Raw genomic sequence first — 17891 nt, 5'->3', positions numbered from 1 at the left:
AGAATAAACTCTGTTTCATGTACTCACAACTGTAAGTCTATTTTCTGCCCCACCCTGAACCACATATCAGAGTTATAGTATTATGAGGAATTTAGAAAATTTTAAAAAATATTTCTCCTATGGGAGAAAAAATATTAATAAGTGTATAGCATTTCCCCATAAATTACAGCATTATTTTATAAGGGTATCTGCAACTGTACTTGAACAATGATTAAAATAAAAAAGAAAAAAAGAAAAAAATAAGTATGTGCTTCATTTTTTACTGAGTCCTTGTGTCTTGATTAGAAACCTTCTTAGAGAGACAATGCATTAATTCAACAAATAGTTAATGATTACACAAATTCTAAATTGTTTATATTATGTGCCAGGAATTGTCCTAGATGGTTTCACTGGTTAATTCTACTAAATGTATTTTTTTAGTATTAATTGGATCATTTATTTTCTTTTTAGTTTGTTTTCAACTTACTGATGTTAAAAAACCTTTCACAGTGATTGGGTTTCTGTTTTTTTCCCTCCTTCCCTAGATTACCTGCTAACTGAAGAAAAACTAGTGGCACATAACAGAAATGCTTACAGAAGCATCAAAAGTAACCACACAAATAAACAAGTAGAAATATTATAATCAAAGTAAGAGGTCAAGACAAATAAATCATTAATGATACAAAAATACCCTTTTACATTAAACCAGGTGGATCCCATTACTAAGATACAGTACTCACGAAACCTTATGATTTTCTAATTTGGCACTTATTTTATTTCATTTTTTTGTATTTTCAAACTATGTCTTTATGTCACTTAAAAGAAGAGGGGAATGGATAAGCTTATCTTTTGACCAAAGTAATAAAGTTTTCAGCTTTCCAGTTCCTCAACAATTGATAACATTTTTTTCATATGGGTTGCATTATTTTTCTAAAATTTTTTCTCTATTATACTTACATTCAATATTATTTTGTACTAGTTTCAGGTGTACAGCAGTGTGGTTAGACAATCATATACTTTACAAATGTTCCCCCTGATATTTTCAGTACCAAGCTGGCACCATACACAATTATTGCAATGTTACTGATTATATTTCCTATGCTGTACTTTACATCCCTGTGACTATTTTGAAACTACCAATGTGTAATTCTCTTTTTTTTTTATTGTTGTTCAAGTACAGCTGTCTCCATCCCCCCACTACTCCCTTTGGCTTTGTCCATGTGTCCTTTATACATATTCCTTGATAACTCTACTCCTTTTTCCTCCCATTATCCCCTCCCCCATCCCCAGTAGTTACTGTCAGTTTGTTCTTTATTTCAATGTTTCTGGTTATATTTTGCTTGCTTGTTTGTTTCATTTATTAGATTCCACCTATAGGTGAGATCATATGGTATTTGTCTTTCACCACCTGGCTTATTTCGCTTAGCATAATGCTCTCCAGTTCCATCCATGCTGTTGCAAAGGGCAGGAGTTCCTTCTTTCTTTCTGCTGTGTAGTACTCCACTGTATAAATGTATCATAGTTTTTTGATCCACTTATTTACTGATGGCCACCTAGGTTGCTTCCAACAGTTGGTGATTTTAAATTGTGCTTCTATGAACATTGGGGTAGCTAGTTTCTTTTGAACTGGTGTTTCAGGATTCTTAGGGTATGATCCCAGCAGTGGAATTGCTGGGTCAAAAGGTACTTTGATTTTTAGTTTTCTGAGAAAATTCCATACTACTTTCCACAGTGGCTGTACCAGTCTGCATTCCTGCCAACAGCGCACCAGGGTTTGCTTTTCTTCACAACCTAACACTTGTTTGTTGATTTGTTTTTGATGGCCATTCTGACTGGTACAATGTGTAATTCTCAATCCTTTCCACCTTTTTCATCACATGTCCCACCTTCTCATGTTTGGCAACCATCAGTATGTTCTCTGTATATGTGGATGTGTTTGTTTTTTACTGTTTTTTAGAATCCACCTATATGTGAAATCATATGGTATTTGTCTTTCTCTGACTGACTTTTCTCAGCATGATACCCTCTAAGAGCATGCATGCTTCTGGAAATGGTAAGATTTTGTTCTTTTTTTCTGGCTGAGTAATATTCCGTTGCATACCTGTACCGCAGGTTTTTATCCACTCATTTATTGATGGGAACATGGGTTTATTCCATAGCTTGGCTACTATACATAATGCTGCAATGAACATAGGGGTGTATATATTTTTTCAAATTAATATGTTGGGCTTCTTTAGATATATATCCAGATGTAGAATTGCTGAGTCATAAGGCAGTTTCATTTTTAATTTTTTGAGAAACCTCCATACTGTTTTCCATAGTGTCTGCACCAGTCTGCATTCTCACCAATAGTGCATGAGGGTGCCCTTTTGTCTAAATCTTGCCAACACTTGTTGTTTGTTATTTTATTGATGGTAGCCATGCTGACAGATGTGAGGTAATATCTCATTGTGGTTTTAATTTTCATTTCTCTGATGATTAGTGATATAGAGCATCTTTTCATATATCTATTGCCCATCTGTATGTCCTCTCTGCAGAAGTGTCTATTCAGGTCCTTTGCCCATTTTTTAATTGTATTGTTTGGGGTTTGTGTGTGTGTGTGTTTTTTTTTTAGTGTTGAGTTGTATGAGTTCTTTATAAATTTCAGATATAAGCCCCTTATCAGATGTATCATTAGCAAATATGTTCTCCCATTCAGTTGTCTTTCATTTTGTTGATGGTTTCTTTTTAGTTAAATGTAGTCCAGTTTGTCTTTTGTTTCCCTTGCCTGATGAGATATATCAGAAAAAAATATTACTATGAGAAATGTCTAAGATTTTGCTGCCTGTGCTTCTTCTAGGAATTTTATTATTTTGAGTCTTAAGTTTAAGTCTTTAATAGACTTTGAGTTTATGTGGTATAAAAAGCTGTCCTAGTTTCATTTTGTGCATGTATCTGTGCAATTTTCCCATTACCATTTCTTGAATGGACTGTCTTTACCCCATTGTATGTTCTTGCTTCCTTTGTCAAATATTAATTGACCATACAGGCATGGGTTTATTTCTGGGCTTTCTATTCTGTTCAATTTATCTATATATCTGTATTTATGCCAATACCACACTCATTTGGTTACTATGGCCTTATAGTATAGTTTGATATACATAACATGATTCCTCCAACTTTGTTCTTTCTCAGGATTGCTGAGGCTATTCAGGGTCTTTTGTGGTTCCATATAAAATTTTGGCTTGTTTGTTCTACTTCTGTGAAATAAATCATTGCTATTTTGATAGGAACTACATTGAATTTATAGGTTTCTTTGGGTAATATGGACAGTTTAAGAATGTTAATTCTTCCTATCCATGAACACAGCATGTATTTCCACTTATTGTATCTTCTTTAATTTCTTTCTTCAGTGTCTTATAATTTTCTGAGTACAAATTTTACTTCCTTGGTTAAATTTATTCCTAGGTATGTTTTTTAATCCAATTTTAAATGATACTGTTTTCTTAGTTTCCCTTTTTGATAGTTCATTATTGGTGTATTAAATGCAACCAATTTCTGGATATTTATTTTATATCCTGCTACTTTACTAAATTTATTTATCAGTTCTAGTAGTTTTTTGGTTCACTCTTTAGGGTTCTCTATATGCAGTATCATGTTATCTGCAAATAATGACAGTTTTACTCCTTTCTTTCCAGTTTGGATGCCTTTTATTTCTTTCTCTTGTCTGATTACTGTAGCTAGGACTTTCGGTACTATGTTGAATAAGGGTGTTGAAAGTGGGCATCCCTGTCTTGTTCTTGATCTGCAGGGAAATGCTTTCAGTTTTTCACCATTGGATATGATATTAGCTGTGGATTTGTCATTATGTTCAGATGTGTTCCAACTATTCCCACTTTGATGAGAGTTTTTCAGATTATAAATGGATGCTGCATTTTGTCAAAAGCTTTTTCTGCATCTATTGATATAATCATATCATTTTATCATTTGTTTATGTGATGCATCACATTTATTGATTTGTGCATATTGGACCAACCTTGCATCCTAGGAATAAAACCCAGTTGATCATGATGTATGACCCTTTGTTCAGTTATTTATTTGTTTGTTTGTTTGTTTGTTTTTCCATTGCCATTTAGTCCCCTTATATCTCCCTCCCTGCTGCAATCACCACACTTTTGTCCATGTCCACAAGTCCTTCCTATATATCACAGAACTAGAACAAGTATTTTTACAATGTATATGGAACCACACAAGGCCCTGCATAGCAACAGCAATCCCTAGAAAAAAAGAACAAAGTTGGAGGAATCACACTACCTAATATCAAACTACACTATAAGGACATGGTAGTCAAAACAGCCTGGTACGGGCATGAAATCAGACACATAGATCAATGGAACAGAATAGAGAGCCCAGAAATAAACCCACATTTTTGTAGTCAATTAATATTCAACAGAGGAAGCAAGCACATACAAAGATAGTTTATTCAATTAATGGTGTTGGGAAAATTGGACAGATAAGTGCAGAAAAATGAGACTAGACCATATTCTTACACCACATACAAGAATAAATTCAAAATGGATTAAAGACTTAAATGTTAGACCTGAAACCATAAAAATCCTAGAGGAAAAAACAGGCAGTAAAATCCAGGACATTGCTTGTAGCAATATGTATTTACTGATATATCTCCTAAGGCAAGGAAAACAACAACAACAAAAAACCCAAATGGGACTTCCTCAAACTAAAAAGATCTTGCACAACAAAGGAAACCATCAACAAAATAAAAAGACAACCCACAGAATGAGAGAACATATTTAGTGATACATCTGAAAGGAGTTAATATCCAAAATTTGTAAAGAATTTACAAAAATCACTCTGGCTGGTGTAGCTCGGTGGATTGAGTGCGGCCTGCGAACCAAAGTATCCCAGGTTCGCTTCCCAGTCAGGGTACATGCCTGGGTTGCAGGCCACGGCCCCCCGCAACCGCACATTGATGTTTCTCTCTCTCTCTCTTTCTCCCTCCCTTCCCTCTCTAAAAATAAATAAATAAATCTTACAAAAAAGAATTTACAAAAGTCAACACCAAAAAAACTCAAACTAACAAAAACCCAAACAATCTGATTTAAAAAATAGTTAAAGGACCTGAATAGACACTTCTTCAAAGAGGACATACAAATGGCCAATAGACATATGAAAAGATGCTTAATGTTACCACTCATCAGAGGGATGCAAATTAAAACCATAAAAAGTTATCACCTCACACCTGTCAAAATGGGTATCATCAATAAATCAATAAACAACAAGTACTGGTGAGGATGTGGAGAAAGTGAGACCTTCATACACTGTTGTTGGGAGTGCAAAATGGCACTGCCACTGTGGAAATCAGCTGGCCGGTTCCTCAGTACGTTAAACATAGAATTACCTTTTGGCCTGGCAATTCCACTGCTAGATATATACCCAGAAGAACTGAAAACAGGTGTTCAAACAGGAGCCTGTACAGGAATGTTCACCACAGCGCTAGTCACAACAGCCAGAAGGTGAAAATCACCCAAATGCCCGTCAACTGATGAGCGGGTGCACAGCGCGTCGTCCACCCACGCAATGGAAGACTCAGGTGCTGATGCGTGCTGGCATGTGAGTGAACCATGGCGAGAACGTTATGCTAAGTGAAAGCAGCCAGACACAAAAGGCCACCTACTCATTGTATGATGGCATCTCTGGAAGTCTCTGGAGTAGCCACACCTCTATGTACAGGAAGAAGGCTCCTATTAGCCTGGGTTCTGGGGGAGAGGAGAGGTTGTTGGCCTGGGGAGCGGGGCAGGGGGCGGGCAGCGGGGAGCGACTGCCTGATGGGTACAGGGGTTTCTTTTTGGGTGGCCCCAGTGTTGTGGAAGTAGACAGTTGTGATGGCCGTCCGACACCACGAGTGTTTACCCGGTGCCACGGGACCATACGCGTCTGTTGCTTTTTCCATACAACGTTCCTGTCCAGTGGAAAGAGAGAGCTCCGTCGAAGGGAGGGCCCGGTGGGCCGCGTGCCCGGGGCGCCGCCAGCGCCCTCTCTTGGCAGGCCCAGGCCCTCCGGGGCCAATGGGAAAGCGGTGACCTCATGGAACGCCTGTGTCACACACCGTGCGCCTCCACCAACCAGGGGGCCGGTCTGTGGTTGCTAGGATACGCAGTAGGAACCTGTGTACCAGCCATCTAGGGAGGTTGGGACCAACTGCCCAATCTCACCTTGCCGCACCTTGCCGCACCTTGCCGCACCTTGCCGCACCTTGCCGCACCTTGCCGTGCCCCGCAGCACCCCGCAGCGCACTGCAGAGCTACGCCGGTGGGACCAAGAGCGCCCAACGCCCAGCATGCCTGGTCGAAGGAGCCGTAGGGGGGTCGTCCGGTACGGTCACCGTCGCCAGAGGCGGACCCGCACCCGCACCGCCAGAGCTGAGCTGCTTTTCTCGGTCAGCCACCTGGAGCGCCTCCTGCGCGAAGGCCACTACGCCCAGCATCTGACCCCATCTGCACCCGTGTTCCTTGCGGCCATCGTGCAGTACCTGACCGCCACGGTCCTGCAGCTGGCAGGGAGCGAGGCCCAGAGAAGCGGCTGCAGGCGCATCACCCCACAGCTCGTGGACATGGCCATCCACAACAACGCTCTGCTCAGTGTCTTCTTTGGGAACACCACTATTTCCCAAGTGGCCCCGGGCTGGCACTAGCTGCCCAACAGGACATGGCTTCTCCGGGCCTCAGCCCCAGGGCGTCAGGCCTGTTCGCAGCCCAAGTAGCCCGTGCCTGCCTGGTGCCTTGGGCAAAGTCATTGAAAATAAACTGCTTACACTTGAAAGAAACCCATGTGCCTGCTTCGGTCACTGTGTCTGCGTGGTGGTTGAGGGCCTGAACTCCTTGGAGGGATGGGGGGGGGGTGGTGTCTGCTGGTGGGTGAGGGTGGAATCAGGGATGGCGAGAGGAGCGGCCTCTGGGGCTGACGGTGCAGGCCGTGGCCCTGGGTGGGAGAGGCTGCCTGAGATGGCTGTGAGGATGGGGCGAGGAAGACTCCCCCACGGCCTCTGAGCAAGTCAAAGCCCATCAAAGCCCCCCGAAGGATGGTATTCATTGGGGTGGAGTACCCAGACCGTGACTAAGGCATCGGGATAAGGTGACTGTGTCATGCCAACTCGGGTGCTGGATGGAGGAGGGGACAAAGGGGTTGGCATGGACTCCAGTGGGGGCAGTGGATGGAAGGGAAGATTGAGGAGTGGGGGGTGGAAGGCAATCAAGACAGATGCAAAATCGGAATGACGGTGACGTGGGATCACAAGTTTAGTTTGATTCTCGATCCCTTACAGAGGCTAGGAAACACCCTTAGCAACCCCCGGTAAACAAGCTGTTACCTAGCAACAGAGGTGCAGGGCCAGGCCCCGCCTCAAGAACCCGATATTTTGCATATCACTAGGGCAACGAGGGGGGCTCCGGGCTTCGGTGCCAGCGAGGTAGCAAGGCTGGCCTAAGCCAGACGCAGGGCACGTCAGGGCCAACCGCCAGCACTCGCACGTCCACGAGCTGCGTAGGCGCGCCCGGAAGCGCCGGGGCTGGGAACATGGCGGCGTCCGCGAGCGGCTTGGGCGGCGCGGCCCCGGGACCGGATGCCGGGGACTTCCTGGCCAGGTATCGCCAGGTGTCGAACAAGCTAAAAAAGCGGTTCCTGCGGAAGCCTAACGTGGCGGAGGCCGGCGAGCAGTTCGGACAACTGGGCCGAGAGCTGCGCGCCCAGGAGTGCCTGCCTTATGCGGCCTGGTGCCAGCTGGCGGTTGCGCGCTGCCATCAGGCGCTCTTCCACGGGCCCGGGGAAGCTCTGGCCCTCACCGAGGCCGCCCGCCTCTTCTTGCGGCAGGAACGCGACGCGCGCCAGCGCCTCGTCTGCCCCGCCGCCTACGAGGGAGCCACTGCAGGCAGCTGCCAGCGCCCTGGGTGCCGCTGTGCGCCTGCACCTTGAGTTGGGCCAGCCGGCCGCCGCCGCCGCCCTCTGCCTGGAGCTGGCCGCCGCCCTGCGCGACCTGGGTCAGCCGGCCGCTGCCGCTGTCCACTTCCAGCGAGCCGCCCACCTGCAGCTGCCCCAGCTGCCCTTGGCTGCGCTGCACGCGCTCGGCGACGCCGCCTCCTGCCAGCTGTTGGCGCGCGACTACAATGGCGCCTTGGCGCTCTTCACGCGCTTGCAACGCCTGGCGCAGGAGCACGGCAGCCACCCGGTGCAACCGCTGCCGCCGGTCCCGCCGCAGCCACAGCCTCAGGTACAGTCGCAGCCATTAGGCCTCCAGCAAGGACTCGGCGCATCCCCAGCCCTGCAGGCCGCGCTGCTCCCTCCGAATGCGGGCTCTGCAGCCGCGCCCTCTCCCGCAGTACTGGGAGCCTTTTCAGACATCCTGGTACGCTGCGAGGTGTCCCGCGTGTTACTGTTGCTGCTCCTGCAACCCCCCGCCCGCCAAACTCCTCCCAGAGCATGCCCACACCTTGGAGAAGTACTCCTGGGAGGCTTTCGACAGCCACGGGCAGGAGACCAGTGGCCAGCTTCCAGAGGAGCTCTTTCTGCTGCTCCAGTCCTTGGTCATGGCTACCCACGAAAAGGACACAGAAGCTATCAAATCGCTGCAGGTGGAGATGTGGCCACTGTTGAGTGCCGAGCAGAACCACCTCCTTCACCTCGTTCTGCAAGAAACCATCTCCCCCTCAGGACAGGGGATCTGATGACTCACATTAACCAGGTGACTTTTTGCCTGTTACCAGACCTCACGCATCTGCCTTTGCATTTGGGGGAAAATAAAAGACATTGATCACAGCAGTTCTACCTTGGTTTAGCTTATTCCTCTTGCCACCATAAAGACTTATTCCCACAGCAGTGGGAGAAAAAGACAATATGATAAGATCAGAATAGAACACACGCCTCGCTTCCCAAAAACTGCAATATAAATATGAGAATCCTTTTATCTATTTCCTCTTCCACTCGTTGCCCTGCCCCATTTCCCCACCCCTCAATCTTCGTTTCATTGTCAGGATTTCATTTTGCACAGTTGTCGACATATTTAAGCTATGTGATTTTTTAAAATTATGACTAATTTCTCGGTGTATTTCTATATCTGGCTATGTGATCACCCATGTCTTTGTTTTATCTGCCCCATATGTATTCCTGGGAATCATTTGATTCATACAACCATTGCTATAGCCCTAAGGCCATGATAAAGCCATTACAATACTAATTTGTGGTTTAGATGTCCTTAATCTATAAAATGGGTATAACATCTACCTGTTAAGAGTCAGAAAGCAGAAACAGTTCTTTTTTAGTTTCGAGATGTATTTACTTATTTGAAATTGACAGTGTGCCTAGTGTGTGGGCTATGCCAGACAAGGAATCTACAGAGATAATTTGTGATGTGGTCCTTATTGAGACAACACCAGTATAAATGTATCTAGGTTAAGGTCAGGTTGGGGGGTGGAATGAGGGGGTGTGGGGCCCAACCCAATTGTGTGAGGTGTGCACTGAAATTCACATTTATGTTCTATTCTGAGAGGTACCTCTAATCCACATGACCATTTTAATTGTAGTAGGGATCTTTCTGCAACTCTTGTTTATCTCAAATATGTAAAATCAGCATGGTTCTTTGGTGTTGTGTGATTATTTATATGTAAGCCAGTGTCATTCCTCAAAACCACAATGGCGTCCATTTTAAGACACCAAATTTTTAAGGCTTTTTGGTCCAAATATTACATGCAAACCCACTTAGCTGCTTTTTTAAAATTCAGTTTTCTTTACAGTTTCAAAAGTGAAAGAACTCTTCAGAGTATAATCTGGTTCTCAATCATTCAGCTTTGGGAAAATGCATTTTTTAACCTGAAGTTGTATACAGTACTAATCTTTTAGGATAAGATCCAAGGATACAGTTTGGGAGTAGGTTTTTGTTTTGCAGTTTTTTGGGGGAGTAGATATGTGGACAGTTGTCACTATGAGTTAAGTGCCCTAAAATGGGTGGGACTTTTTGGGGTATTCTTTTCTACTTCTGTTTCAACAGTGTGGATGCAATAGGTAAGGATCTACAGGACACACCTATTTGAGACAGGTTGAGCTATGCTTCCTGTGTTCTCATTTGGCTTCCACGAAAGGTCTATTGGGACCCAAAGAACCTAGTCCAGTTTACTGAAAAAGTGGTAAGGGTGCATGCTCCTTTGTGCTTTTGCTTTTTCTGGTATACTCCTCTCACCCTGGGCTGCAAGCCTGGCCTGCTGCCTTACTGTATTATGACAGGAATGCTTAAGAATTATGTAATGTGACTGGTGATAGTATTTGATTTTGGGCTTAAGAAAAGTCCTTCTTAGGCCTCCGATCTAAACTTGCATTGAGGAGGTGGATGGAGGGGATTACCAGAGAGGCAAGTATTTGGATATAATTTTAGGAAGTATAATTTTAGGAAGCACTAAAGATTGTTTTCCATTTGCCATTGCCTCATTTATTTATGTCCCTCAGAAATTTTATAGTAGGGATAGCTGGACCAAGGTTGGATTTCAGTGGTTTTGACAGAGTTCTCTTGCTACATATCATCTTAATATCAAAATTAACACTGATTTCTAACATGACCAAAAATATTTTAAAGGACATAGTCTTTTTTTTAACTTGAAAACCAGAGGGAAAGATCCGCATCATTGAAATATTCATTGACAATTCAAAATTAACATTTAAAATATAAACTTGAAAATGGTGGCAGTAGCCCTGGCTGGTGTGGCTCAGTGGACTAAGTACAGGCCTGCGAACCAAAGGGTCTCTGTTTTGATTCCCAGTCAGCACATGCCTGGGTTGTGGTCCACGTCCCCAATAGGGGGCATGTGGAGAGGCAACCAACCACACGCTGATGTTTCTCCCTCTTCTCTCTTCCCGTCCTTCTAAAAATAAATAAAATCTTTAAAAAATGGAGGCAGTAAATCACTGACCTTTAAAGGGTGTTGGGGGTTCCCCTTTCACTCCTTTATGAGGAACTTCTATGATAAAAATATTTCTTATGAAAAATATTTTGTATGTGAGTGGTGTAAAGATATAAAAACATTTGAGAAATACTACACTGGAGGAAGATTACTACGATGGAAATTTATAAATTAGGCAAGCTCTGGGTTGGAAGGGTTCTGGATAATGTTAACTGTCTGGTATCTCTACTGCTATTAGTCTAGATCACCAGTCCACAGACTTTCTGTAAAGGACCAGATGGAAATATTTTAACCTTTTCAGGCCAAAAATGGTCTCTGTCACATAGTTTTCTTTGTTTTTGCAACTTTAAACATGCAAAAAACCATTCTTAACTCGCAGTCCATACAAAAGCAGGTTGCACACAAGTCCAAATCCATGGATTCTAGTTTTCTCACCCCTTTGCTTGAACCTAGAACATACTACAGTTGGCTCTCAAATTGCACTGGTCCACTTATAGTCAGATATTTTCAATTAACCCATGCAGTTCAAACCCACATCGTTCAAAGGTCAACTGGCAATTGGGATTCCATGTATGTGGAAGGCCATCTTTAAGTTATAAGTGGATTTTCAACTGCATGGGTCATGGGCACCCCAACCCTCTGAGTTGTTCAAGTGTCAACCATACTCAATACCTTAAACTAATGACCTTTATGAGAGTAGTTAATAACTTTTATCCTTATCATTGAACAGGAAAGATTGGCAATAGAATGGCCATCATAAACAAAGCAATAAAGAACAAGTGTTGGAGAGGTTGTGAAAAAAAAAAAAGGGAACCTTAGTGCACTGTTGGTGGGATTGCAGACTGGTGCAGCCACTGTGGAAAACAGTATGGAATTTCCTCAGAAAACTAAAAATGGTACTGCCTTTTGACCCAACAATTCCATTGCTGGGATTATATCCTGAGAACCCTGAAACACCAATCCAAAAGAACCTAGGCACCCCAGTGTTCATAGCAGCACAATTTACAATAGCCAAGTGCTGGAAGCAACCTACATGCAGCAGAAAGAAAGAAGGAGCTCCTACCCTTTGCAACAGCATGGATGAAACTGGAGAGCATTGTGCTGAGTGAAATAAGCCAGGTAGTGAAAGACAAATACCATACGATCTCACCTTTAACAGGAACCTAATCAACAAAATAAATGAACAAGCAAAGACACTGAAATAGAGAACAGGCTGATAGTAACCAGAGGGGAGAGGGGAGGGAATTTCAGGGGGAAAGGGTGAAGGGTTTGCAGGAACAAGTATAAAGGACACATGGACAATAATGGGGGGAGGGTGGAAACAGGAGAGTGGTGGGGAGGGCTGGGGTGTTGGGTTGGGGTGGGGGGAAAAGGCAGAAAACTACTTGAACAATTAAAAAGATTGATAATAAATGAACTAGTCATTCAACTGCAGATTCTAGGAAACAAAAATACACCAATAGAAAGTGAAAGACAGTTTTTAAAGTTTTGAATGGAAATTAATGAATTGTAAAACAACACCTTAAAAGTCTATGTTCAATTTTTAGACCAAGAGTTGATTCTTTGAATTTCCAAAAGAATAGACAGCACTCACTAACTCTGATAAAGGGGAGAAAAGAGATATATATGTGTGTATGTAGCTAAAGCTACATAGCGTGGTAAGGGAGATAGGACTCCAATGTACACATTTATAGCAATTAATTACAGGTAACAAAATGAGAATGCCAATAATGACGTATCTACCACTAAATAAGGCACAAAACTCAAGCAGCTTTTCCATCTGACTTTCATTAAACCCATGATTACTATATTGTTTAAACTATTTTGAAGTAATAGTTTAATGGAAAAGAAAACAAGCTTTTCTACTTTATTTTCAAGTTCAGTATAACTTTCATGCCAAAACCTGATAAATAGAGCCTCTGAAAAAGGTAAACCAATTTTATTGATTCGTATAGATAGAAAAATTCTAAATAGGATGCTCACAAATTAGGCAAATTAGATCCAGATAAGTTTTAAATGATTAATACACTGTGACAGAGGGCAGTTTTCCCAGGAATGTAGCACAGTACTGTGCTGGAGCTTGCTAGTACTGGCTTGTGAGAGCCAGTTATGCTCATGTGTTCCAAATCTACATTCAGTGACATATACCAGCAGCTTGGGACCTGGTATGATGGGAATATTTACATCATAGATCAGCAAATGCTACAGATAAGGGCTTTACCCCTAATAGCCGCTCCCCTGCTTTTTGCCCCAGTCAGTTGTTAAACATTTGCCAGCACACCATTGAGTATAAGTATAATTTGAAATGTGATCATATGTATCAAAGATGCTCAAAAAGCATTTGATGAAATTCTGCAGTCATTCCAAACAAAGTAAGAATAGAAGGGAACTTTTTAAACATGATAAAAGGTATTTGTTTGAAACTAACAGTGAACATTATATTAAGCAGTGAAATATGGGATCCATCCCCATTAAAGTCAAGAACAAGATAGTCTTATTATATACATACATTATATATAGGGTCCGGCACAAATAATGCCCCTTTTTGTTACAAAATCTTTTATTACAAAATCATAAGCATGTAATTCTGTAACATAACAGTATCACACTTAAGCACACCATGTGACATGTAGGTGAAATGTTGAAATTAAAACTATAAATTACTACACCCATATTATTACTTTACCAACCACAGTCAAGCAGGCCTTACTTCTGCGGGACCCTGTATATCTGTATATGTGACTTGTGTCTGTGTGTATGTATATTAATATATTAATCATAGATACATTTAGGTTGCTTGCTATTTCCTGCTTAGCAGGTCCTATCAGCATATTGTCATTAATGTTATGGACCAGTATGGTGTTTTGTGTGGTATCAAGATGTTTGGACTAATTTCGGTCTATATTAAGAACAAGGAAGTTGACATCAACCTGAGGCATGAACAGTAAAGTTAATATTACTCTTGTTGCTGCTGTATAAATGCAAATAGTTTGGAAGGAAAAAAAAATTCCCAGTCAAAAGTTCCATATCAGTTGCCTAGTTCTGTGTTAATTTGTTCCAGAGAAAATATTACATCTGGAGTTGCAATTTTTTTTCATCACCACCTGATTAAATTTGTGATGATGTGTCATTTTCCCATGATTCTTCTGGGTTTTATAATAACCAAACAGGGTCGCTAGTCAACTCTTCCAGGTGTAGTCACTGAGACACTTTTATGCAGAGAAAGGAGGACTGCTTCAGAGACTGGGGAAAGGTTGCCTTCTTAGGTAGGGGAGGTTCAGGGAAGTATGGAGGTTTGTAATTCTCAGCCTTATCCATGCCTACCTAAGTGTACTCATACCAGGTCTCAGAGTTCTTCTCCTTTCCAGCAGTGCCCTTACCCTAGCATAATAGACCTTGTGGGGTTGAGCATTTAATTGTCTCCACAACTCTGCAATTCATATGCTCAGCCCCTAGACTTGGTCTTAAGTCCAAGTATCTGCTTATAACCACAGGATATGGAAGACTCCTCCACAGCTCCATGGATGTATCCTGATTCTCCATGTATGTTCATGGGTGTTCTTTTTTATGTATATTCACACCATTTAATTTCATTTTCCCTATGTATGCCATAAAAAGAAAAGTCATTCTACAATCAGGTGGTGCTACACTTGTTGCCACAGCGACTAAACGTCACTGTCAATTTAATCTCCCAATGTCTTCTTCACCATCTGTAACTCATCCCATAATATAACTAGTGATGCAATGGGAAATTGTGATGCCACCATATGTCATGGATTACCCAACACCCAGCTTTCTCTCTAAGCAAGGAAATTATGCCTACATTCCTTGAATATATTAGCAACATAATCCTAGAATTCCATTTTGAAAGTTTGTTTCCTAGGGCTACATCTGGCACCATTTACTGTATGAGACAGGGTTCCAACAAGAAACAGGTAACACTCAAGTTAGGATAATTTGAGGAAAGTTCAATAAAGGTCCTAGGTAGGAAGGTGGGGGCATGGTTTTACCATTTCTAGGCTTGGAGGGATGAGAGAAGGAGCAGAATCCTAAAGGAGAGAAGTAGGTAGATTCTTGTAGTGTTTTACAAAAATGACCACAAATTCTTTACATTACTCCTATTGAGAAATGGGGGTCTATGTCTTTTCCCCTTGAATCTGGGTGAATGTGTGACTTGCTTATCCAATAGAATGTCTTGGCAGTGATACCATGTGACTTAGAAGAATAGATCAGAAAAGGTAATGTATTCTCCATCTTGTTAGCTGAAACACTCACAGAGTGCCTAAGATGCCCCGTAAGAAGTCTAACTACCTTGACGATGAACATGTATAAAGAACTGATGGTAATGCACAACAGGGTGGGGACTGACTGAGGGAGAAGGCGTTGGTGGGGTAGGAGAGAACAATGGGGGAAATATTGGTACAGCTGTAACTGAACAACAATTCAAAAAAAGTCTAACTACCTTGAGACTGTCATGCTATGAGAAGCCCAGGCCTCAAGGAGAGGCCATTTAAAGTTACTTCAGTCAACAGCCTCAGATGCTATCCTAGTTAGGTTAGTCAGCGTCAACCACCAGTCATGCAAGTGAAGATACTGCCAGATGATCCAGCCTCTAGCTGTCTAATTGTCCCAGCTGAGGCCCCAAATATTGTGGAACAGAGACGGGTTATCCCTGTTGTGCCCTGTTCAAAGTCCTGACCCACAGAATCCATGAATAAAACAAGATCGTTGTTTTTATTGCACTAAGTTTTGAGGTGGTTTAGTTATTAGCAATAATAACTGAAACAAGTACAGAAAGACACTTTGAGGGGAACCGTGACCTTCAGTATAGAGATACAGCCAAGTCCTTTGCAAGGAGGGAGCCCCCGTAGAATAAATATTAGGAATGTTTTCTCAATCCATTGAGGTTTTGCTTCCTAGTCATTCTTGTCAGTTTGGCTCAAATAAGCTCAAAAATTCTCTGTGGGTTTGAATGTTTCTTACATTGACATTTACTGGCCGTAGTCAGCAGGATTCCAAAGAAGCCCATCCAGGACCACCCTGTAGACCCAGACTCATGTTATGTACCAGGAGGGGCCCATTGTGCCTCACCAGCTCCTTGTTTGCAAAGGGTGAACTTGGGTGAGTTTCAATTGGAATTCCAGACTTCCCTGTTTTAAAGGATGAGGCTCTGATCTTATTTGAGCTGTCTTTTTAAACCCTCGAGGTGAGACTAAGATTAAGCCTTGACAGAACCCAGCCTCAGGCAGGACTAGAGGAAAAAGTGAGTGGCTGGTTTTTAACTTTGGCTTTTCAATTGGAATTGCTTTCTGAGAGTCTGAAGTACAGGCTCTACAGATCCCAACATAAAACTAAAATTAACTTGAGAAATTGTGCCTCCAAGGCCAGAACTTCCAGACCCTAGCCCTCACTAATACTCCTGGTAGGAAGCCTTGACTTGCAAGTACTTTACAGAAATGGGAAGATTTAACTAGGAGTGATATCAACCTGAAATGGCCCAAATGCAGTTTTCTTTTGGTGCCTAAATTAATTTTTTTGCATGCAAAATTAGAAAATGCCAGCTCTAAAACTAAATAATGAATGAGAAGTGTATATTGATTTGGTAATTAAAAGCTTCTAGAGGACAGATATGTTTTTAAAAAGTTAATAAGAAATTGTACAGACTGTCTCTGAACCGAAGGCTTCTGAAGCTAATAAATGCCAATACCTCATTTCTCCTCTTTACAACTCTGAAACCAAAATCTGTGAGTCTGTGTTTGAAATGCAAATATACCCAGCTGGTGTGGCTCAGTGGACTGAGCACCAGTCTGTAAACCAAAGGGTCACCGGTTCAATTCCCAGTTGGGGCACATGCCTGGGTTGCAGGCCAGGTCCCCAGTAGGGAGTGCATGAGAGGCAACCACAAATGGATGTTTTTCTCCCTCTCTTTCTCCCTCCTTTCCCTCTGTCTAAAAAGAAAACAAATAAAATCTTAAAAAAAAGAAATGCAAATATAGTGTACCTGGCCTCCAAAAACACTTTCTTTAAAAAAAAATTATTGTATTTTTCCATTACCATTTAGCCTCCTTATACGCCCTCTTCAATTAACCACACTGTTGTCCATGTCCATGAGTCTTTCTTCCTTATTGCTGTATCTCTCCACCTCCTAAACTCCACCTGCCTCAGCTGTCATCCTGCTCTTCATATATAAGTCTGTGTCTATTTTGTTTGTTAGTTCAGTTTGTTTATTAGATTCCACATGTGAGTGTAATCATATGGTATTTGTCTTTCTCTGGCTGACTTATTTCACTAAGCATAATGTTCTCCAGTCCATCTGTGTTGCAAAATATCTTATCTGGACCATCTCTTAAAATGCAAATTTTTGGAAGGTTAATTCTTGTCGAAAAAAGTTGAAAAAAACCTTAACCATATCTGATCACATCAATTTTAATTTATTTAAGCTATTCCTTTCTAAATTAGTGAATTTTGATTAAAGTTATTGGATATCTATGCCCTGGCTGGTGTGGCTCAGTGGATTGAGTGCCAGCCTGAGAACTGAAAGGTTGCCTGTTCAATTCCCAGCCAGGGCACATGCCTGGGTAGCAGGCAGAGTCCCCATTTGGGGGCATGTGAGAGGCAACCAATCAATGTATCTCTCACACATTGATGTTTCTCTACCTCTCTCCCTCCCTTCCCCTCTCTCTAAAAACAAATAAATAAAATCTTTAATAAAAAATAAAATTATTGGATATCTGGATATTTTGAAATGCTAAAACATTGATTGCTAGACAAGTCTTGGGTTCCCCTGCTTTTGGCTTTTGTTGAAGAGAGACTGTGGTGTGAATTTGTAGCTGTTAATGAGTGTCTTGTTAGTAAATGTCTTTGTCAGAGGTCTGTTTCTTGAAAGTGAGTGCATTTGCCAATAGAAGAATCTATGTTTCTATTGGTTATGAAATGTATTCATAAAAGTCAATCTAGGGAATACTGGCTACT

The 17891-nt window shown here is 42.1% G+C and overlaps 3 protein-coding genes across 3 annotated transcripts in view; 2 read left to right on the top strand and 1 right to left on the bottom strand.

The window, feature by feature from the left end:
* F8 (coagulation factor VIII) overlaps positions 1-17891 on the bottom strand; it is a 191239-nt gene that overhangs the window by 12483 nt on the left and 160865 nt on the right. The window lies entirely within an intron of this gene.
* LOC123804933 (histone H2A-Bbd type 2/3-like) lies at positions 6317-6670 on the top strand. The gene has a single exon (XM_045817371.1). It carries the CDS (start codon positions 6317-6319, stop codon positions 6668-6670), a length of 354 nt encoding a protein of 117 aa, XP_045673327.1.
* On the top strand, positions 7515-9603 carry F8A1 (coagulation factor VIII associated 1). The gene is given in 3 exon segments (XM_045817370.1): positions 7515-7887; positions 7889-8422; positions 8424-9603. Coding segments are annotated over 3 exon segments (1143 nt in total). The 5' UTR covers positions 7515-7551; the 3' UTR covers positions 8697-9603.

Source organism: Phyllostomus hastatus, unplaced genomic scaffold, assembly GCF_019186645.2.
Source record: "Phyllostomus hastatus isolate PE091 unplaced genomic scaffold, TTU_PhHast_1.1 phas_scaffold_255, whole genome shotgun sequence".
Lineage (NCBI taxonomy): Eukaryota > Metazoa > Chordata > Mammalia > Chiroptera > Phyllostomidae > Phyllostomus > Phyllostomus hastatus.
This window is presented reverse-complemented; position numbering and strand designations above follow the sequence as displayed.